General features: G+C 46.0%; 1 protein-coding gene across 6 annotated transcripts in view; it reads right to left on the minus strand.

Moving 5' to 3' along the window:
- The window catches only part of CELF2 (CUGBP Elav-like family member 2), a 557,440-nt gene that overhangs the window by 93,735 nt on the left and 439,150 nt on the right, over positions 1–24,555 (minus strand). For 5 of the 6 annotated variants that reach the window (NM_001428342.1, NM_001428341.1, NM_001428339.1 and 2 more), the window contains one exon: positions 15,552–15,634. In NM_001428342.1, the coding sequence (NP_001415271.1) occupies positions 15,552–15,634 (83 nt within the window). Of the gene's footprint in view, positions 1–15,221; positions 15,635–24,555 lie in introns of those variants that run through there. The other variant, NM_001078165.2, reaches the window with a different exon arrangement.

Here is a 24,555-nt window from a genome sequence, read left to right on the forward strand (position 1 = left end):
CCCAGCTGCCATTCTCAAATCTGCCTAAACACAGGGCTCGCTGGGGGGACTTTAAATACATTGAAGCTAAGCTACCACCCTGAGAAATTCTTAGCTAATTTGCTCGAGCTATGGCCTGGGCATTTGCAGTTTCAAAAATTCCCCGGGTGAGATTGGTTATCAGTCAGGGTTACTAATCATCCCCAGCTGTAGATGCAGATGGACTTCATGATTAAGGACTTTCCTTTTTCTTCCTTCCATTCTTCATAAGTTCATCTCATTCATCTGTCATTTTAGGTAAGGGGCCAGGAAGAATATTGTCATTATCTCTCTGGGTCTTGCTCGGAGAATGGAAATGAGAAAAGGAATCACCACATTCGCTTGCCTCACATCACAGAGCGTAATCCAGGGACAGACTGGTAATCTGGGCTCTGAATTTCTGATTCCTTAAAATGATGTTTTGGCGTCATGGCAAAGAGAAGTTTTAGGGAACCGAGGAAAAAACAAGTGCAGAACTGGGAGACGTGAGTTGTCCCACCCTTCCGCACGTCACCAATGTCTCTGGGTTTCTGTTTCCTCTATCATAAAGTGGGGGCACTGAACGGTGTTGTTTCTAAGTGACTGACACTTATGATAAGATCTGGTCTTTTTCCTCTGCATGCCCTGTGTTCCTCTGTTTACTCAGAGAACAACATTCAAATAAGCAGAAACCTGCTGAGATTAGCCATGGATTTCCTGAGTCTGTGACTCTTACTGTTCTTTTCCTTACTGATGATGGTTAGTTTTTGTCAATGACCTCCAGGGGTTTATCTAGACAACTTTGACTTAGGAGTGATTTCAGTAACTCAGAAGTGATTTGAGTGAGGAAGATTCTCTGATAAATGACTCAGTGGTACCTGTGAGTGTTTTTTTTTTTTTTTTTTAGGGGTTGTGATTATAGTTAATGCCTCCATGAGCAGAAGAAATGTAAGTGAGAACTCACTGAATTTTGGGCTAATGCTCTTCTTTCTCTTTAAATGATATCATAAATATTAGGCTATCATAAAGCAGGTATTACCAATGGATGAAGGTGACAAGGAAAAGTTAACCTGAAATTAGCTCATAGCTGTCTTTCCCATCCAACTTGTATCTAGTACAGGAGGGAAATTATTAGCCATAGAGGTCAATAAGCATTCACTATTAGTATGATTTTTATTAACTGAACATTGATTATCTAAATTCTGAAAGCCAGTGAAAAATATCAGGTTTATTGAACCAAAACTTGCTAGAAACCTAATCCTTCCAGGGTTCCCACTATGGGTCTGACTTCACACTCAGGATGCAGGATGGAATGAGGAGATACCAACGGATTTTCTCTTTCCTAATCCACACGACTTGTTGACAGTTCATCAGCGGTACCCTGGACCCCATGCAACACTTAATGCAAAATATCTGGCACAGTTTCCTGGTATGTACTTAAATATATGCTCTCCTGAAGAAATGACGATACAGTCTCCACGTGAGAAGGGCATGATGCGTGAACTGAATATCCCAGAACATACTCCATGGATCTTCCAGGGAAGGAGGTGAGTTTTCTGGGGAGCCTGCTCTTTGCTCTTTTGTGGTCCTTTCTGACCCTGAGGAAGGGGGCGGGGCAGAGAGCACAAGACTTTGGGTCTCATAACCTCACATGCCCAGGGTCACATGTTTCCATGACCAAGACAGCGGCAGAGGTGACATGTGTCTAAGCCTGCACAATAATCCACTTACCCCCCCTTCTTAGCCACACAGAAATCACAGCGTGATGACTGCACAGAATTTCCCACATCCCCTACCCTCATATCTTCATCGATCCTCCAGCCTTTGATCCGAACTCGAAGGGGGAAGACAGAGCCAATGGTGGGGGGGCTGGGGGGCGGGGTGCAGACAGAAGGGCAGCTGTTTCCGAATCCAGGGCGAAGCAGCCGTTGGCCTGGCCTCCCTGCCCTTGACGTGCTGTAGCCACAAGGACAGTACTGCTGGTGTGGCTGCTTAGGGAGGCTGTGCCACCCGCTCATGGCGGCTGCTGTGGATTAAAGTGCCCTTGTTTGGGGGGAGTCTGGTCCCTCGTTTTCAGAAGCAGAGGATGCAGATGCCTAGATGGTTTTGCAGACTTCACCCCCCAGACCCTGGTTCCTCACCCACGAAGTAAGAGGGTGGGTGGGTCTGATTGTTCTGTTAAGGCCCCCAGGTCTTGTCGGGGCCACAGGGTGGGTAAGGGCGGCGGGCCTGGAGCTCCTCCGAGCTCCCCCCGACTGGCCCACAGCTTTGGATGGCACGTGATAGGGTTTATGCTTCATCTTCGGAGATGAGCCCTGTCCCCATCTGCCCTCGCCCCTTGGACAAAGAGCCCAGAGATGGAAGAAGACAGGGAGGCCAGCTGGACAGAGACAGGACATTAGAATGCAGATTGTGGAGTTAGGGCTGAGAGCCTGGGGTTGCAGATAAAGAAAAGAACCCTAATAACCTGAATGTTAATGAGCTGACGTTGGTGAAGCTACGCTCCTTTGAAGAGAGGTGCTGCATTTATAATCATGTCTGCAAAGCAGCTCCTCTTCAAGTAAGGACCGCATCTGATACGTGGCTCCGTCTCAGTGAACCTGGTGTCAGTCACCTTGGACCCAAGTGACCAGGAAAATCCGCCTCTCATACCTGCTGTTTGTGGGAACCTCAGTCAGGGCCTGAGAGCGTGGTTTCACGTCTTGGGCAGGGTGAGAGGCTGAGGCCTCATGCCCCAACGCATGGGGTGTCAGGACTGATCCTCGGGACAGGGGTGCTTGGCTGGCTGTGGGGAGGGCAGTCCTGGGTCCAGGGGCTCTGGCCCTCAGGTGGGACCCCCGTGCAGCACCACGAGAAGGGGTGATGGGAGTGCTGAGGCTTCAAACTGGCTTAAGATGGCTGCACAGGGAGCCAGGGTGGTTATCGGGAGCTGTCGGTGAAGCCAGGGACCGGCTGGGGACACATTTCCTGCTGCAGGAATGGGGGTGCCCAACGGGGCTTAGGACCTGTAAGCCTCTGCGAGCCTGCAGAGTGGGGTGCAAACTTGACAGGTGCCAGAAGTACTGGTCTGAACCCGACTGTCTGTCCACTCCCCCTTATGGGCTGTGCCACCCTGGACAAGTCGCTCCCTTTCTCTGAGGTTCAGCTTCCTTACTAGCAAAGGGGCTGGGTGATGCCTACCTCGTGCAATAGCTGTGACAATGCCAAGTGCTATATCCCGAAAGCCTCCGTCCATCGGGGGCCTGACACCGGGGCCACTGACAGCTGTTACTACGTAGTGATTTTCATCGTCGTGCGGCGTTAGCCTCTCGAGTCTGACTCCCTAGCCCCTCCGAGGGGGCAGGCATCAGATCAGAATCTCCCATCTGGAGCCCAGGCTATCGGGGAGGCTGAGGGACTGTGACTTTAATTCTGGTGCCATCAGTCCTGTGCCAGGGGAGGGCAGAGAAGTTAATTTAATCTTCCGGAGCCTCCGCGTCCTCCGCACAAGGTGAACGCTATCACTTCATCCCGAAATGTTTTTAGGACAGGCAGCAAATAAACAATATCAGAAAGCCGTCTACAAACACAGCAACTCACAATGCATGTGGACCAGGGACAGAGACCAGACAGAGGAAACCCACCTCCATTCTGGAGCCTTGGCAGGTTAGACACCCTCGTCAGGCCAAGACCGACCTGCTGGCGTTCATCGCCTTCCCTGTCCTTTCTCTGTTCCCTGGCAGAAGAATCACGAGCGCTAAGCCCCTGCTGGTCCTCACGCAGAGGGGAGCAAATGGGCTGGGAGCCTCAGAGTGGAGCATCACATGTGGGATGGCCCGCCGCGTCTGCACCAACTCCTCTGCCATCGCCACCCCACAGCCCCAGCAGGTCACTCAGAGACGTTTACGTTCCTACCTATGGACCCACGCTCCTACCTAGACAGGTTTCCTTGATTTCAACAAGACGTTAGTGCAGTCAACGCACAGGCGCCTGAGAAGGGCTTTAAGGGTCACAGCAGTCTGACCGCTTCAGCCTTTGGATGAAGAAAGGATGGACTTGCGAGTGTTTCTGGAGTACTCGAGGGGAGGGGGTGGCAGTGCAGACATGAATTTTGAGTACTGATGGCAAGTGAGGACGTCAGAACAGCAAAGGAGACAGACGGGAACACGGGTCACACTGCACCCTGCCCCGCCCTGTCCCGAGCATCCCGCAGCCGCTGCCCTTTCTCCTTTCGTCTCCGTGACTCGCGGGTGGTGAGAGCAGGAATGATCTGGTCCTGAAACACTGCTTTGTTATCCAAACTTTACTAGCCCTGTCGTAAGATGCTTCCTGAGCATCTGTGCACTGTGACACCACGAGCAGAGGACACGTGAGGTCCCCCACCGGCCCCAGGCGTTGCTCTCCTTCCCTTGCTCCCAAGCAGACTGGCTCCAGCCGGCAGAGGAGAGCCAAGGCTCCCTCTCCCGGCCTCCCTGGCCCCAGGTCAGCCACTCTGTTTCCTGGTGCCTGGGGAAGACCTCAGGGCTCCTGGAGAGTGCTCCTCACAGCTCCCCGTGTCATACACACTGTTCGGTGGCCGAGTTGGAGGCTCTGAACTGGCCATCCCAGCTCCCCCAGACGTCTCGTGAGTTGGGCTCGCCCACCCGTGAAAGAGCAGAGGACTGCCCAGCTTAACGGCCCTGTTTCGGGTGATGTGTTCTCACACAGACCGCCCACTCTAACGACGGAATCCGGACTCTTGCCCAACTTTTAAACATTTCCCCTCTCATCTGACTGTCATAATCCCTTCCTCCACAGTTCCATCCAGACCTTTAGTCAAATTCATGGGTTTCCCCCCAATCTTCTCTTGAATGAAATCTTACCAGCCTTGTGGGAACAGAGATTTGTGTAACTGAACGGAATACTGTTAAGTCCCTGACACACGGGGGGCTTCCTGGTGGCTCAGCGGTAAAGAATCTGCCTGCAATTCAGCAGATGTGGGTTTGACCCTTGGGTCAGGGAAGATGTCCTAAAGAAGGAAATGGCAACCCACTCCAGTATTCTTGCCTGGGAAATCCCATGCGCAGAGGAGCCATGGCAGGCTACCGTCCATGGGACTGCAGAAGAGTCAGACACGACTGAGCGACTGAACCACCACCACCACCTGCATAGGAACCTTCACGGTGCCAACTTCCGAAGATCCAAATGTGTGCTGACACGTTCAATCGCGTGAGTGAGTCTACGGGTCTGGGGTACACTGTCACACACGAGCACCGTCTACAAGTGGCTGTGCTTTAGTGTACCTCACGGTGAAGTACTGCGTAGAGTACGGCAGCATAGTATCTTTATCTCAAGCCCAGGATGTCTGGAAGCAAGTGCAAAAGCAGTAGCCTACAGTCAACTGCGTTAGTCGGGTATCTAGGCCAACTTTCTTGGACTTACCTACAAATCGGGCTTATGCAGGTGCTCCTGAAATGGAATGTGCTCTTGGAACAGAACTTGTTCGTACGTAGGGGACTTGCTGTATTCCCAAATGATAAACTCTGAAATCTAACTATGACTTCATTTTGCCCTCCATTCCCTTCAGACACCAACCTTTCTCAAACAATGCCGTAGGTGACAGTGCAGATGTGGCCGAACACCTGTGCTACGTTACCGGCGTGCACACTCGGGCAAGCCATTTCCTTCTCCAGAGGATCTTCCCAGACCAGGATCGAACCCGTGTCTCCTGCATTGGCAGGCGGGTTCTTTACCACTGAGCCACGCAGGAAGTTGCTAAGCTCTCCGAACAGTCCTATTAATTAGGACTGTTAATTAGGTCCATCCTATTAATTAGGTCAGTGTTCGAGACTGTGTTGTTTGCAAAACAAAACTGGAAGGCCTCCCACTGAGTTCTGTTACTAAAAAAGTGGTGTAGCTGTTTCCTGATTTAACCCTGGGCTTCGCACCTCAGCCATTCTCAACTTGCCACCATTAAGGATCCCTCATGAATCACCTCCCACAGGTGATTACTTTAAGGAGGCCATATTCTTTAAAAAAAAAAAAACAAAAACCAAAAAACTGGTTTTTCGCTTAAGGTAATCAAACCCAAACACCAGGAAATGCCCAAAGTTACTGAATGGATTGTTGGCCTGTCCAAAGCAGAAGCGCCCACTACACAGGTAGCTCGTAAAACCTTATGGTGGGTAAATGGACAGTTTCCAACAACCTTAAAAATTTTTTTTTATTGGGGAATAGTTGGTTTAAAATGTTGTATTAGCTTTTGCTGTACAGCAAAGTGAACTAGTTATACATACACATCTATCCATTATCCCTCTTTTATTAAAGATTCTTACCCCATGTGGGTCATTACAGAGTATTGAGAAGAGTTCCCTGTGGTATACAGTAGATCCTTATTAGTTATCTATTTTATATACACTAATGGACTGTTGTCTGTTAGTTGCTCAGTTGCATCTAACTCTTTGCGACCCCATGGACTTTAGCCCATCAGGCTCCTCTATCCGTGGAATTCTCCAGGCAAGAATACTGGAGTGGGTTGTCATTCCCTTCTCCAGGGAATCTTCCTGACCCAGGGTCTCCTGCATTGCAGGCAGATTCCTTATCATCTGAGCCACCCTGGAAGCCGAATAGGGTTTTTATAAAGTATTAAAACATACCTTCCCAGATCCCTTGGGATTGGCCTGAAGCCTGCAAAGAACCAGGCCAAGGATTTCTTCCTCCAACTTTCTTGGGTTTAAGCCAATGAGTTGGTCAGCAATCCTGCCACAACAGGCTGAGATCCCTTCGGGGCTGGTTCTATACCCTGGACCTGTCTTCACACTGGCTTGGCTCTGGAGGTGCAGGTGGTGGGGTGGGGGCTTTTGCACCCACCCCTCCCAGGAGCTCCTCCGCAGCCACACGGTGGTGCTCTCCATCACAGGCCTTTTAAAGTGATTTTATTGATAACAAGGACTTCCCTGGTGGCTCAACCAGTAAAAGAATCCACCTGCAATGCAGGAGACACAGAAGACACGGGTTTGATCCCTGAGTTGGGAAGATCCCTGGAGGAAGGGAATGGCTACCCGCTCCAGTATTCTTGCCCTGGAAATCTCATGGACAGAGGAGCCTGGCGGGCTACAGTCCCTAGTAAGAAAGCACAGGCACAGTAGGGAAAACAGCCGCTCAGGGCTAGAAAGGCCAAATATCTCAGCCCTGACCACATTCTGCAAAGGTGAAGTTTGAAGAATGTATACCCAACGGGTGTCCTGACATCGTCCCCAGCAAAATACATGTTATCTGTTGGGTTGCTCCCCGCAAAACTTCACACCTACAGAAACTGTCAAGCAGAAATAATGTCTTATAAGTCTATTTCTTCAGGGGCTCAGAAAGCTTTACATACATTATCTCACTCAGCACCTACTCTTCTCTTATGGAGGTGGAAGGCAGGGATTATCATCATTAAATGGCAGTTGTCAAGTGCCGTTCTACTTGTGCTGTGAATCAGTTATGATCCTAAGCTGAAACAAAACCCAACCAAACAACAAACGTGAAGAATTACACAGCTCGTGAAGTCTAAGTTAAGAAAAGTGACTACCAGGTAAGGAATAATATGTGGGCAGGCCAAACAGAAAATGAGATTTTCTATTTCTTCCTGTCTTTATTTGACTGAACTGATAACCACATGTGGATGTGTGTGAATGTCTTTCCTGTAGGAATACAGAGATGTACATAAATATATAGATCTCTATATGTGAACCAAACTATCATTATATACAAAATTCAGTTCAGTCACTCAGTCGTGTCATACTCTTTGCGACCCCATGGACTGCAGCACGCCAGGCTTTCCTGTCCATCACCAATTCCCGGAGCTTACTCAAACTCATGTCCATCAAGTTGGTGATGTCATCCAACTGTCTCATGCTCTGTCGTCCCCTTCTCCTCCTGCCTTCAATCTTTCCCAGCATCAGGGTCTTTTCAAATGAGTCAGTTCTTCACATCAGGTGGCCTGACTCCCCTGTTGAAACTCCATAGGAACCCCGATTTCCATGTCAGAACTGAAGAGGAACCCTGAGGTTCCTGCCTCAACTTGAGATGAGGCCCTTGTCGACTGCACCAAGTCGCGAGGTATCCTGAGAGGCCCCTCACAACTCGAAAGGATTCCTGACTTCCCAGAGACAACATGAGAGGCTCCCTCAGATCCCTGTGGCAACTCGAGGGAACCCACACTTCCTGCGGCAACTCGAGAAACACCTTGAGATTCCCCCTTCCATGCGAATTGAGGCCTGATTCCCCTGCCATGACTCCAGAGCACTCCCGTGCTCGCCCTTGCAACTTGAACGGAGACTTGACTTCCCCGAGGTAACAGGAGAGGTTCCCTGAGTTCCCCGGCAGTGACTCGACAGTGAATCCCTAAGGGCCCCTTGCAACTCGAAAAGAGACCTGACTTCTCTGAGGCAATACAAGCCGGTCCCTGAGATCCCCGTTGCAACTCGAGAGGAGCCCCACGGCAACCCCCACCCCTCCCATGATCCTCCCACGATCCTCCCACCAATCTCCCACCACCCTCCAATCCACCCTCCAACCCACCCTCCCATTCATCTTCCCACTACCCTCCCACCTTCCTCCCACCACCCTCCCAACCACTTTCCCATCCATCCTCCCATCCATCCACTCACATCCTCTCACATCCTCTCATTCATCCTCCCATCTACCTTCTCATCCTTCCAGCACCCTCCCACCATCCTCCCACCACCCTCCCATCCACCTTCCCACCACCCTGCCATCTCTCCTCCTATCCACCTACACTTTCAACATCCCTCTCATCTACTTTGCTTCCCTCCCTTCTTGTCTTTCCTTCCATACAGTATTTATCGAGGGTCTATTGTGGGATGCAGTAGACCCTGGTGATGCAATAATGAACATGGCACAGTGATCCTTTTTCCAGAGGGGTGCAGATAGGGAAGCCATATGGTGTCCCTCTATCTTTCTTTGGATGAAATCTCACCCAGAATCACAACACAGAAAGCCAATAAATCCTAGATACACTAGAGCTCCAAAAGGTCAAGTTTATAAACCACAGATCGAGCTAGATCCTCCCATTTTATGTATAAGAAAACAGGTTCATCCTACTCGACCCTACCCAACAGGGGTGGGAAGATGAATGGGAGGGTGGTGGGAGGGTGCTGGGAGAGAGGTGGGAGGGAGCTGGGTGGGTGCTGGGAGGGAGGTGGGAGGGTGTTAGGCAGATGGTGGGAGGGTGGTGGGTGGGTGCTGGGAGGGTGGTGGGCGGGTGCTGGGAGGATCGTGGGAGGGGTGGGGCTCCTCTCGAGTTGCAACGGGGATCTCAGGGACCGGCTTGTATTGCCTCAGAGAAGTCAGGTCTCTTTTCGAGTTGCGAGGGGCCCATCAGGATTCCTCTCGAGTCACTGCCCGGGAACTCCCAGATTGTGGCCAAAGTTTTGGACTTTCAGCTTCAGTCCTTCCAATGAATATTCAGGACTGATTTCCTTCAGGATGGACTAGTTGGATCTCCTTGCAGTCCAAGGGACTCTCAACAGTCTTCTCCAACACCATGGTTCAAAAGCATCAATTGTTTGGTGCTCAGCTTTCTTTATAGTCCAACTCTCACATCCATACATGACCAATGGAAAAACCATAGCCTTGACTAGATGGACCTTTGTTGACAAAGTAACGTCTCTGCTTTTTAATATGCTATCTAGGTTGGTCATAGTTTTTCTTCCAGGGAGCAAGCATCTTTTAATTTCATGGCTGCAGTCACCACCTGCAGTGATTTTGGAGCCCCCCAAAGTAAAGTTTCTCACTGTTTCCCCATCTATTTGCCATGAAGTGATGGGACTAGATGCCATGATCTTAGTTTTCTGAATGTTGAGATTTAAGCCAACTTTTTCACTTTCCTCTTTCACTTTCATCAAGAGGCTCTTTAGTTCTTCTTCTCTTCCTGCCATAAGGGTGGTGTCATCTGCGTATCTGAGGTTATCGCTATTTCTCTCGGCAATCTTGATTCCAGCTTGTGCTTCATCCAGCCCAGCATTTCTTATGATGTACTCTGCATATAAGTTAAATAAGCAGGGTGACAATATACAGCCTTGACATACTCCTTTCCTGATTTGGAACTAGTCTGTTCTATGTCCATTTGTTTCTTGACCTGCATATAGATTTCTCAGGAGGCAGGTCAGGTGGTCTGGTATTCCCATCTCTTTAATACAGAGATATACATAATACATAGATATACATAATATGTAAATATATAGCTCTCTCTATATGAAACAAGCTATCATTATATACACATGGAATCACAAATCTGCATGCATCTTATATTTTGGAGTGTTTGGGCAAAATCACTTTTTTGAATAAAACTCAACTTGTCTACAGGTATTTTTCTTTAACTCATTTGGGTATTAAATATCCAAGAGCAATTTATTAAACACTAACTATACATAAGCACATTGGCTGGATTTGTTTCTTAAAGATTTAGTTACAAACATCACAGTAGCTACTATAGGTCTCTGGAACCTAGAATGGCGCCTGACCAACCATAAAAATTCAGTAAATATTTGTTGAACAAAGGTATGAATATTTTGTGTGTTCTCCATGGCACAGGAGTTTGAGGACTCAAACCTGTTCATACTGATCTTTTGCCCTTTTTTTTTTTCCCCTCTCTAACAATTTTCAATAAAAGGTACCTTAGGGGGAAAAAATACTTTGAGCACAACCTCGTCAGGCTTTGATTCAAATGGGATGGTTTAGGGGGAAATTTCCATGATAGGAAGAGATGGAGTTTGAAATATTTTTATGACAGAAATAACGATGATGATGATGATAAAATAATCACTGCAGCTCTGAGAACAAAGACATTAAGTACATATTAATAATCAGAAGAGGTGGTGCAGAGTGAGTCCCTGGAAAAGCATTACGGTGGGCAAAGTGAATTCGCTCCCAGTGCCAGTCACTGCTGCTCTGCTGCAAGAAACGAAGCCCCAGCACTCCTAAGAGGACACTGGGGGACAATTCTATGGAGGGTTGTGTTCCAGGCCATCGGGGAGGGCTGCCCGCCCACACAGGGCCAGCCAGGAAGGGGGGCATTCACGCCATGCGGGCGAGCACATGTGGCCCAAGAGGGCATTTCATTTACAGCTTCCTCCTGGTGGATCAAGCCCATTGGTTTTTATCTCTCAGATCTACGTGTCATTCCCGTCTGCCACGGCTAACATGCAGCGCTCTGAACAAATGTGCTCTTAGGGCAGTAACTCCTTAATATAAACTGCATTTAATAAAACTGGTAGGGACTCTTAGGAAGGAGGGAGGCAGGCTTGGAGAAAGTGGCTGGAAGAAATTTGCAATTAATATTCCAATTTCTCCTTGCCGTTCAAATTTAAGAGCTTTTTCAAAACTGTATTCGTCTCTGTTATTACATCCTTAATTAAATTAATTTATATGGTGAATGCTCTAACGATGCTGCTGGAGATTTTCAATCAAAAAGCCTTATTGCAAGAGACAATGTGTGTGAAGACCTTGAAAAAGAGTGGTGCTAGGCCTGGAGCAGGGGGATATTTGGCCCTGACACATGATTATTGAAGAGGTCATAGCAGTTTTCCTGGGCCTCCACTGAGGTCGTTACTTTATTTTTTAATTAAGCTAAATTAGGTCAGGGAAAACAAAATGAATCTCGAGAGTTGCCTTCACAGGGTTTTTCTCTCTGGGAAGCACCATGGCAGACGATGACATTTCTATTGAGTAATTCTACCAGTGAGGTTGTGCCTGCCCGAAACCCTAAACAAAGACAGTACCTCTCAGCCTGCTCGGCTGTATCATCAAAGGAGAGGCAATCAGGATTTGTTCAAGGACACAAGTGGCTCAGCTATGGAACACGTCAGGCTCAGAAGTTAGTACCAAGGCCAGTGACGCATCCAGTGGTCCTTTCTGCACAGACATGGTCATAGACTCACGAGGGGTTTCAAGGTCACGTGCGTGCTGTAACTGTAGAGCTTTGCTGCCTGGCACACCAGAAGCACCCGACACTCATGAGCGGTTTGTTAACCTAATGTGCCTGTGTGCTCAGTCGTGTCTGACTCCTGGTGACCCTTTGGACTGTAGCCCGCCAGGCTCCTCTGTCCATGGGATTCTCCAGGCAAGAATATTAGAGTGGGTTGCCATTTCCTCCTCCATGGGATCTTCCCGACCTGGGGATCGAACCTGTGTCTCCTGCGTTGCAGGTGGATTCTTTACCTGCTGAGCCATCAGGGAAGCTCTAACCTAATGAAATGTTAGTAATAAATCATGCCCTGTGTGTAAGATTTGATCTCTTCCTTAAGTGTCAAACCACTATCTCTAGAGCAGAGTGTCATCAATCCAGAAGGACCACCCAACCCTCTGAAGCTCATTTCTTGCTCCCTATGTAGAGCTGCTGAATTTGCTCCCTTATCTTCTAAGAGTGTATTTCTAGGATTTATTTTGAGCATTTCAGAGGATGTAAGCCCCTGACAGACCCAGTGTCTTTCTCAGTCACACAGTAAGAGATAGGCTTAAGAGATGTGTCCTTGATGACTTTGTGGTGCTAAGTAACGCCCTGATGCTTCACCCTACACCCCACCGAGGAAAGGGTCTCTATAATCCACACATTACATAGGAGGAAGAGTGCATGAAAGAATGTTCAGCTGCATACAAGAATGGCCCATCAGCTTTTCTTTCTTTTCCATATGAACCAAGTTCTTTGTTTCTCTCAAGAATGAAAATTCCTTGACATTCACCAAGTTTGGTTGCATGATGAAAAGTTCCATATGACAAAACACATCAACTGCAAGAGAAAATTAAACAGGAAAAAAAAAAAAAAAAAGGCAAACCAAACACCCAGCACTATTTGATCTTGTTTTAAATGGAAAGTTTTGGACACTTTAGAAAAAAAAAGGCAGCAAGTGCCTTTTTAATGGATTTTATCCACAGGAGAAATGATTACAACCAGAAAAGCTTTAAAGTGTCAGCTGGTGATGCATTTTTCTTTATCCTTTTTATTTTTATTCAGAAAGAAACTGAAGGCATATGGCAAAGTGCATCATTAATTTCTTATTAATTTCATAATAGGAAGGCAACCAGTTAAAATAGTAGTGCTACAACTTTAAATTACTGAACTTGCTTGGTATTTAATGAGAGATTTAGCACAGCAGGGATTCTATTAAATTAAGTTGTGCCTTCACATCACAGTGGGAAAACAGGTGTATATTGGTTTAGAATTATGGAAATGTTGACTAATTCCAAGGCTTGTAATCAAACAGCAAGGCACCCTGTAATATTTTTTCCCCAAGAATATGCATTAATCTTTTATGTCTGGTCCCATTTCTTCCCGTCCACCAAAGCTCCCAGCTGATAGGAAACCACTTTCATGTTCTTGCTGGAGCTGTTAAGGGTGATGCTGATCAGATAAAGCAATACATAAATGCGAGATGTGGGACTCTGCTCCCATTCACCTAATTTGAAATGGCAGATGTAGCAACAGTGTGTGTGCTGTGAAGCCTCGGAGCTTACAAATCAGACCTGACTTCTCAGAATTTTCACTTAACCTGCCTCAAGTAATTGGGCAGAGGAAATTGAACCGGATGAAAAGAAAGCTGAAAACAATCTACAAACCGTCTTTTCCAACCTCAGAATTCTTGTCCTTAATAATGGGTTTCCAAAATCAGCAGCCCTGACTTCTGCATGCAGAAAATTTTAAAGCAAAAAAGAGACATGGGTAACGATTTTTTTTTTTTTTTTAAATACAGAAGATGCTATGTGTTTGCTGAGAAAGGGGTCAGAGTAAAATGTCCGATGTCCCAAACAGAAGCAAGCTCATCAGTCATTTGTACGAGTTTCAACACAGCCCATTCATTAACTCTGGGTTTTGAGGAGCATCTTCATGCATGAAAATGGCATGTTAGGAGTTGTGCTCCTTCCAGTGGAGGGGATAAACTCAAATGAACCAAGCTTCACATTAATTTAAAATAGGATGAGATTTGGCACCGATAGACCCTAAATGCTATAATAACAATTCATCATCTCAAGTAATTTATTTAAACACATAGAAGGGATTTTGCACACTAATTACTGGAAAGTATTTCATTCTAAAGGAAGGAATACCAAGTGGTCTCTGGGTTGGATTAGGAGCCTGGGAAATAAAAATTATCTTTTTTTTCTACCATAGACAGTAAATATTTACCTTGGTTGCTTCATTCAGTAATGTAACCTAACACCGCAACCTCCTAGAACTTACACTGGAAAAATTCCATTTATCCAGGGAATGAAGCTGAAATAATACTTAAAAAAACCATCAGACAAAGCACTTAGACCCAGGAAAATCTTCCCTACTAAAAAAGTACCTAAGACGTTTCAGAGAGAAGTAGTTAAATTAAATTAGGAGGGAGAATTCTGGTATTACACTTGCTTTTCTGAATCCCAGTCTGTCTGATTTGCTCACACAAAAAGGGGAAAACCAAAGCACTGTGGTTTGAGACCATAGTTCATAATTTACTACTTTTTTGTTATTACCAAGTTAATGTTTTGAAAACCTTTTACTGAGTATCTTGCCACTAAAATATATGATTTTCAATGGAGCTAAGGTGAATTAAATCTTCTCTGGGGGTGACAGGGTATCAAATGACTTGTGTACATAGGTTTGCATGACAGATAAATGATAAGACATTACAATTATACCCTGAAAACATTAGGGACATGATGTTATTTTTCTTTTACTCTTATCAAACCAGGTTTCAATAAAATCATTAACGCAGCACTGCTTACCAGAGGTTCTTCATTATCAGCAACACACATTCTGCCATTAAATAAATTCATCCCTGATATCTGAATCAACGGGGAAAATATCCCAACTAGCACAGAGAAATTTATACCAGCATGCACTAGATAAAACGGTCCTAAACCCCCAGAAATCATGTATTCTGATGCAGCAGCTACAGCCAACATTAGTTCATTTCTAGTGAATGGTACCAAATGTCCAGTATGACTGGGAAGGAAATGGAAACAAAAAATTGTAAGCTTTGTATTTTCTGTTCTCTATCGACATGAAGCCGCAAATTGGGCATTAAAACATTGACTTTGTTAACCACCACTGACTGTTTAGAAGCCATTAGGAGGTTGACTATTACGGCTGTGCAGAGTACATTTTGTCCTTTCAAAAGAAAAATCTAAGGACTAAATTTGAAAAGAGGCTCCTGGTGAGTAAAAGCTTTTCCTTTTCCATTTGCTCCTCTGGTGTATTGCATGCGTGTGTGCGTGAGTTCTTTTTTTTCCCCTTTACAATCGCTGCCCACCCAATCCTCTGTAGCAGCCACTGTGACCCAGTGGGGTCATTCTGATTTTCTGACCAGGGGACACACTCTCTGAGAGGTCTTTCTGTCAGCATTAATGCCAGCGCTTCTTGAGGGGCTGGCCAGCCGCTCTGGCTGCTGCAAGGGCGACCGGGGGCCAGGTGGGGGTGGGGGCTAGTCAGCACACCCTCCTCAAAAGCCCAAAGTCATTTTTGGCACTAAGAGCCCATCACTAGAACCTTCAGTTGAAAGGACCATTTTCAAGCAATAAAGTGATTTTGGTACAAAAGTAAACCGACTCACCCCAGGTAAAGTTTTAATATTGTGCAGTGCATTCTGGGCCTCAAGTGCAGCTTTTCTTGTATAAAATGTTACGAAACAACAACCTACAGAGAGAAATGAAAAGGTTTTAGAAATTTCTGTGAATGCTTTGCTTAGATATAATGGAGACTGGGGCGAACGAGTCAACTACTTAAAAGGATGCACAATTTAAAAATAAGGTGCACGGCAACAGTAATGACAACAGCTCAAGCATTTACCCAGCGCCTTTCATCCTAAATCATATTTATTAGCTTTTCCCCACGTTGGGGAATCAATTCATAACTGCGTACCAACTACTGGGAACCCGGGTCTTCAGGAACCGGGGTGGGAGGCCGTGGGTGAGTTGTTAATGGGACTTGTGGTGCAGTCACAGCATCAAGTGAAGTGTTTAATCACAACCACAAGAGCAGACACTTATATTAACTATAATTGTCTTAAAAGATATCTCTAGAACATCACCCTTTTAAAACACTTTCTCAACTCCGAGGCTTAGACAACTGGATGATAAGCTACCTAGGAGCTGAGAACAAGCCCTCTTCTTTCCAATTTCCACCATAGCACATAATGTAAAGTTCCACACACAAAACATGCAATATTTGTTTGCTGAAATGAAAGACTCTATTTTAGCCAGTCGAGAAAGTGAGCTATATGTGGTGGGCAGATGCTGAAACAGATGTTTGCACTCTCTGTGCTGAGAATGAAACATGGCCATGGGACGTCAACCACTAACCTCTTGATTCCTCATTTTTAAGAGGTGATGGGAGTCCAGGCTGAAGGCTCCTCCAAGGGAGACTAGCCGATACACTTCTCCAAACCACCTCCCTCCACCAAAGAAAATGGTCTTGAAACCTCTCATTCCTTCTGTATTCTAAAGCAAGGCTCACCCCTTCTTCAACCTGTGCCTAAAGATACTGGTTAACATGGTTAAACCAGATGAAGACACTGGTTAAGAATCTGTTAATTAGCATAGCATTTCTTAGTATAACCAAGTATAGATAAAAGGGATAAAGAACTTTAGAAATTAAAAGAAAAAGACGCTCCCTCTGACCTGCCTGTCTTGGATGAGTTGGGTTGAGAAAAAGAGGCAGAGAGATGCAGTCACACTCAATTAGCTCTGATTCTTATCCTCATGCTTAGAGAGATGGGGAGAGCCTCGAGAGGTCCTCAAATGCCAAGTACAGCAAGTGGCTGGAGAGAAATTCAAGGCACTAAGGCATCGACTTTGGTTCTATTTAGGGGAATGATGTAAGACCACGGACAGAGACAAGTGGCACATCTGGAGAGTAGGAAGTTGACACCACAAACCATCAAAGGCTCCGAATCACACATTAGCATCTACTTTTCAGAACAAAAAACTCATTGGAAGGAGTAGGAGAAGACAAAGTACTGTACCACCCCTACAGCATTCCGAAATACATATAAGATGCTTCCTCCTTATTTGGAAAAAAGAACAAAACTTGGAACCTTGTCATATACTATTTCACTGGAGTCTACTGAGATTAAATATGCAAATCCTTCACCTTCTGGATAGAGTAGAGTATGATCCTAGCTTTTTGGCATTTAAAAACCTCCATGTCTCCAAGGATGGGAGACTCTTCACGTGTTTAATTTGCATGATGGGAGGAATACGAAAATTGTGAAGGGTCTTTAAAGAATCACAGATGGACAGAGTGGGCCTTTATATATGAGGTTTCCACTTCAGCTGTTTGACTTTTTTAGACCAGAGTGCATTTGGTCATGCTGCCTGGTGGTAGATTATTTTTCCTAAACTGATCAAATTAATGTGTGATTTTCAGCTCCACTGGCATAACCTAAGCCCAGAAAAGCTATAGGAATTGCTTTAAATCAAGGAATGATTTTAAACAGCAAAGTCCAGTTCCAGCTTCTGGTATCCACTGTAATCACTTTAAGAGGAGGAAAAATACCAATTATCTTCTATTAGACTTGATACAGAAAGAATAACATGGAGAAAAAAATCGTAAAGGAAAAGAACACATTAAAAAAAGAATGTATAACTGAATTGCTATGCAGTACAGTAAAAATTAACACAACATTGTAAATCAACTGTATTTCAATAAAACTGAAAAGAGAAACAGAAAAAGACATTATCTCTGTCTTCTAAAAGCTTTTAACAACCAGACTCTCAGGAAGTTCTCCTTTCTCTCTTCTGGGTAAGCAAGCAATGGGGATGCTCTGAACTTCGACTTCAAAACCAAGGCCTCAGAAAGGGGCAGAATCCGATGCTTTCAAGCAGGTAGATTTTAGGGGTGTGATACTTAAAAGAGAGATGCTTTCAGATGCAGTAGAAGTCATAGAGCAGTTTGCTTGCCTGGCAAGAAGGCAATTAAGGAAGAATTTCCTAAGCAGAAGGAAAACAAATGCTAGTCCGGCCAAGTTCAGAGATAAGGAGAAAAGCCAAGATCAACCTGAAAGAACAGTGGAATGACAAGGGAACTGAAAAGGGTGACTGACATGCACGGTAAGACAAAAGCAATGAGGAACAAAGATGATGTAAACCAAGGCAGACTTGTTATGGGGCCACCCTGGACCCAGTGCAGTGGGCTCAGGAATAGAGTGGTCTCCACTCTTGCCCTAAACACTCAAGCAAAATTCCAATCACTTTCCATGGCCTGGAAGTCCACCGGGAAGGTGTAGTTCATCTGCTATTGAAGCAATAAAACGCTACCCTTAAGGAAGGTAATATTTAATTGTTCCTAGCTCTTTACACCTTAGTATGACTTTGGCAACTCCAAGTGTTTCCGTCTTGAACAAGGTTCTTGGTGAACAGACAGTGGTTTCTGTGTTTGTTTTGCTTTGAGAAAGTTTGAAGCTGATGTCTGAGCAGCATGGGATGGGGTGAGGAGGGGCAAGAAAGCAGAGAAGAATCTAAGGAGTGAAGGAAAGGTATTTCAAATTTCTAACTCTCTCCAATTTCATGCAGGGTCCACTCTGCCTGTACAGCTGACAGGTGACCTCAGGGATCTGCCATGACAGACCTCTCTGGGAACTGTGCATACCTCTTAACTCTTCTACTGGGTTGGCCAACACGTTGGTTTGGGTTTTTCCACATCTCAGGGAAAAGCCCAAATGAACTTTTTGGTCAACTCAATACTTTAGTCCTATTGAAACAAAGACTTTGGAAGAACATGCCCCTCAAAGCTCTAGTTCTAGCTGTAATACAAAGAAGAGTATCCTGGACACGACTGCTGACTCGCCTCCCCTTCACTGCTCACTGACTTCCAACCCGACAGCTCATCCCTGGGCACCACGCACTTAGGACCTTTGAAAGAGGCAGCCTATCCCCATGTGGGCATGGCCCCCGTGGCTTGGTGACTTAGAGCTTGGGCTGAATTTCTGCCCCAAAGTGTAGCCTCAGCTGGATGCCCTCACGCAATGAACAACTTGCACCAACGTGGGGGCTCTGGGGGAAATCTCACCCCAAGACTCTTCTTTCAGTTTCATACTTTCAGTTCCTGAATGCCTTGGTGGAAAACACCTTACTTCCTCTATACCTGAGTTACTTGTGCTGCATCACCTCGAAATCAATGCACAAAAAACAGGGCTGCCTACCACTACTTCCTCCCTGAAAAAAAAACCCTACCTGGATATATAGCCAAAAGGTTTCATTCAGAATAAATTTAACAGTCAAAACTATTCCTTCCCTTTCTTGGGCTAAAAAATGTCTTGCACTTCACTCCACATGCATACTAATTGATTTAATAAAAATAGCGTTTGATTAAGTTATCAGAAAATCTGCGGTAGAAATAGAGAACTCCCAATTTCAACATTCATCTTTGAGGCAGCCATTTGTGGTTTTCCCCCCGATGAGACTTGAGTCTGGATGCTTCCAGAATAAGAATGTGTTTCAGAGACTCTTGCTTCTCTGAGTCCTCTCCCAGCTAAACAACCAGACTTTTTAAGCAACCAGTCCACTTGATATGCTCATTAAAATCTTAAGATTCATTGACCTGAGGAAATCATTTCAACACACGAAGGGAAAAATATCGTTAGTATCTGCCCTGAGGTGGCGGTGATCACCATGGCAAAAGTCGGGGAGAGACTCCAGGTCCTAGAGAACTCATGGTGATGTAACAGGGTGGGCATTTTCTTTCCTGCCTACCCCACCTGGATGGACAGCTGTTAAGGGAGCCACGTGGCTTGTGGACTTCCCCATGCCAGCTGTAACTCAGGTGTGAGTTCAATGGATTTGTCTGCAGGTCAGCTGTAACACCAGATGGCCCTGCAGTCTGATTCCGGGACAGACCTTTCTCCCTTACCAGGTTCTGCTCCCAACATCCTTGAAGGTGGGTGGTTGAACACCGACCACAGCCCTGGGCGCCCTTCAGCGGTCAGCGGCTGCACCGCGCCCGAGGGGACCACCCTTCCGGCGTCAGCATCAGTCCTGGCACCTGCTTTCCCTGCTGCCCATGAGCGCAGAGCAAGGCTTGCTCTACACCACAGAGGGGAAGTGACCTGCCAGGGAACTCCAAGGATGGGTAGTGCGGAGGCTTCAGCCAGGCTCAGCCCTCCTGTTTCTGCTCTGGGTGGCTTCGCATTTCTCTACTCTGCCTGTCTGACACAGTCTCGTAAGCACTCACACTTTATGATTCTTGCCACCTTTATCCTCTGGCTCCAGAGTTTCTGCCGGTGGCAGCAGCCGGCTTAGAAAAGATAAACCTGCTGTCCCACGCCCAGGAGATTTCAAGGCATCCCACTTTCCAAGAGTTTCAACAATTCATTGTGTTAATAAGAGCTCTGGATTCTGGAGTGAAAAATTTAAAAATCCATCTTTTGCATGTCTATTTATCAGCCCCACCCCTTACTCCTCACTGAAAGTGAAAAGTGAAAGTGAAAGTTGCTTGGTCGTGTCCAACTCTTTGCAACCCCATAGACTATAAGTCCATGGAATTCTCCAGGCCAGAATACTGGAGTGGCTTGCCTTTCCCTTCTCCAGTGGATCTTCCCAACCCAGGAATCGAACCCAGGTCTCCCACATTGCAGGCAGATTCTTTACCAGATGAGCCACAAGGAAAGCCGTGTCTGACTCTGTGCGACCCCATAGACGGCAGCCCACCAGGCTCCTCTGAAATGGGTTTGGGGGTAAAACCTGAGAGGTGATCCCAGAACCAAGTGTTGGTGTCTCAGGTTTGTACAGAGTCCGCCAGTGACGACCCCTCACTGACCCCCAAGTGCTGCTGGGTCTGTACACACTGCTGGGGGTGTCACATGAGAGCTTACTGGCCATTACCATCTCCCGTGAATTCTTTTTTGCAGCTTAACTGTGAATACCTGGCTAACCCCTCAGACGGCCACTTAAGCCAGATCCATTTGGATGGTAAAGAAGGTCTAGACAGAAAGGTCCTGGGGTGCAGAGCACCCACGGTGAAGGTGACCGGTATGAGGCCTTGCTGTGGGCATCTCTGGATGATCAGGAGGTGGCCAGGGGGCGCTGGGCCGGGAGAGAATGAGTCGGGGTGGGGCTGGGAGCTTTAGAGGGCCCCAACTCCCAGCGGTCAGCAAGTTCAACAACGTGGCTGCGCATGCTCGGCTTGTCATCAGTATTGTAATGGTGAGGTGTGATTAGACCATCTCGCACCAGAAGTTGAGAATGGTAATTCCCAGAGACGCCATGAGCCACCTACTCCAGACAGGGATGCTGGTGTCTGACTGACTGCCTCTCCTCACAAACAATTTCTGCTGCCGTTAAAGGTTCCCTCAGGGACTCTGCCAGCTTTACTGCTGCATGACCAGAGACATGGTGGTGAGGTTTTTGCTGTTTCCAAAGATAAAGCCTCAGATGAGATGGGCCAATGGTACCTACACACAGACACAGACGCACACAGACACACGCACACAGACACACACAGACGCACACAGACACATGCACACAGATGCACACAGACACACACAGACACAGAGCAGTAGTGTATTTAAAGACATCAAGAAGACGCTCAACTTTACTGAAAGACTTTAATTTTAAATGATCAAGTAGACTTATCCTCAAAGAAACCATCTGGATTATCACCAATCCTTTCAAACCACAGCTGTTTCCCTTGGAAAGCTTGACTTGGAGACTTGGTAAAAATATGCTCAGGGGAAAAAAAATGCACCGCTTATGTAGAGATAATCAGTCTATATCACGGCCTGTCCAGAGTCAAACAGCACTGAATTCACATTCTTCCATGTGGAGGGCTGTGTAGACACTGCCTGAGAGAATAGATCCTGAGATTGGATTTTAAAATTAGTTATGCCCTGAAGAAAACTGACCCCACACTTAAGGAAACTTTCTCTGAGGCTACCAAACTGGGGAGGAAGGAAACTGAGGTCTGATGCTCTGAAGACACCATTTTACTAAAAGGCGGTTTTCTTCACGTCTTTAGCTCTAAAATATGAACAAGGTAGTTTTTTGCTCTGTGTGTTTGTTTTAAAGTATCCAGGTATAGAGATGGGAAGTCAGGGACTTGGATGGTTTGCAAATATTGAAAGAGTCACTTGTCAGCTGTAGGGTATTTCAGAGCACACGCCAACAATTTAGACTCTCAGCAACACGGGAAGCTGGTCATTCCCTACGATTCTCCTCGAGCCACCAGCCTGGATGGACGATACATTCTCCTTGAAAGGCTGCTCCCATAAACGCGAGAAAGGGCCTCTTAGGAACATTCCAGGCCTGACTGAGAATTCTTCAGTAATATCTTAATATGGGAAATTATGGGACGTTTTCTGAAATACAAACAACAACTTGAGGATGGATGTGAGAAGGTGTGGCCAAGCTTGTAAAATAAATAAGTGCGGAGCTGCTGGCCTTGCACACCTGGATAGCTGACCCTCCAAGTCAACTCCATCCCCAGCGTAAAAGAGGGGTTGCCCACATCCTCAAGGTCATTCCACATCTCATTCCAGAAATTTCCATCACTGTCCAAACCCACACAAATAAACACTTGAAAACGACCACAGAAAGATCATGTGCAGACCGAACCTTGTACTTATTTCTTTAAAAAAAAAAAAAAAAAAGGGAATAGTCCTGGCGGACAGATTCAACTCAAGCTATATTTGAATTCAAGACAGCAACAGAGTCATCCTGTAGTGAATTGAAAATTCCCTTCAAGTCTGCCTTTGAATTCTAACGGGCCAACAGATCAAGAGACCGAGGCCCTGCAAGGCTAAATTAGTGAACCCTCTATGGTGTTTTTTTTCTTTCTTTCTTTCTTTCTGTGAATGAAGCTCTCTTTTGTCTACACATTTGCAAGCCAAGCAGGCGCCTCCTTCACACAACTGAATTGCTACTGGGATCTTGGCTTCTTGGAGAGTCAGTTGTCAGTTTAAGTCAGAAGAGAGGACAGGCTCCTCCTCCTCCCGTCATCGGCTTTCTCCCTCCATCTCAGCCACTATGTAGAGAATTTCATGCTTCTTTCACAGTCCAAAGGTTTTTGGACTTCGTGGGGCATGCTGTGCTCTAAAGAAGCTCTCGCCCAGTGAGACTGTCAACCATGGGCCTTACCCCTGCCAAGACGCTTGACTTTCGGTTTCTACAAAGCAGTTAAAGGCTCAAAAACCCCATCAAAAATCCCCTGAATTAAAATTGTAAAGTCAATGTAGCTTTGACCTTAAAAAAGTAGTTTTCCAGTGGTCTAGCAGGTAGCCCTCAGCGTCATGAGGAAAAGGACAAGAACGAAACCCTGTTCTTCCAGCTGGTCCCCCAGGAAGTGCAGATGGCACGCCTTCCTCAGCCTGAAGTCCGCCCACCGGGAAGAACCGGCACAGGTAGAAACCACACCTGGCGCACTGTTGTTAACTTAGGGCCCCCACGGCCCTTGGTCTTTATTCTTTCTACGTTGTCCTCCAAATGTGCGTGGTTTACGTGTAAGATGGGGCATGAAATGCTATTGACATCACAGCAGTATTTAAAATTCAGTCCCCTGGAACCCTCCTCCACTGTTGGTGGAGATGTAACCTGGTGTAGCCAGCATGGAGAACAGTATGGAGGGTCCTTAGAAAACTAAGACTGAAGCTGTCATATGGTCCATCTATCTATCTTCTGGGCATGTATCTGGAAAACACTGGAAACTCTAATTCAAAGATACACGTGCTCCAATGTTCACAGCAGCACCAGTTACAATAGCCAAGCCATGGACGTAACCTGTGTCCATCAAAGATGAAGGAATGAAGAAGACGTGGTACACACACACAATGGAATGCTACTCGGCCGTAAGAAAGAATGAAACGTAGCCATGTGCAGCAACATGGGTGGGCCTAAAGATTATCACACTGAGGGAAGTTAAGTCAGACAAAGACAAATATCACAGGATACCATTTATATGTGAAATCTAAAAAAATTATGGAAATGAATTTATTTACAAAAACAGAAAGAGACTCACAGACATAGAAAAGAAATTGATGGTTACCAAAGGGGAAAGGTGTAGGGGAGATAAAAATTAGGAGTACAGGACTAACAGATACACACCAATACATACTTAAACACACACCCACCCACCCACACACACACACACAATAGACAAACAGGATCTACTGTACAGTACAAGGAACTACTCCCAATATCTTGTATTAATAACTTATAATGGAAAAGAATCTGAAAAAGAATCTATGAACTGTCAGTCCGTCTACCGTCTATCCATCCCATCCATCCATCCGTCATCCACCATATGATCTATGCGTCTATATATGTATCTATCTATCTGGATCACTTTGCTGTATACCTGAAACTAACAAAGTACTATCAACATCAACTACAGCTCAATAAAAAAATTACAACATTCAGTCCTCTGGCTGGTAGACACACTTATGTATTCCAGAGTACGATTTCCTCAAGGTGGCTCATCTGAACTGCTGCACCAAGGTGGCTGTAATAACACCAACTAAGATACAAGGGAAAAGAATTTTAAAGAGCAGCAAAGCAGAAATTCCTTATGGGAAGCACCTGCAAGAAGATGAAAGAATTTTCTATCCTATTTTTTTTTTGGCTTTAAAC

Source organism: Bos taurus, chromosome 13 (genome assembly GCF_002263795.3).
Source record: "Bos taurus isolate L1 Dominette 01449 registration number 42190680 breed Hereford chromosome 13, ARS-UCD2.0, whole genome shotgun sequence".
In the NCBI taxonomy this organism is placed as follows: Eukaryota; Metazoa; Chordata; class Mammalia; order Artiodactyla; family Bovidae; genus Bos; species Bos taurus.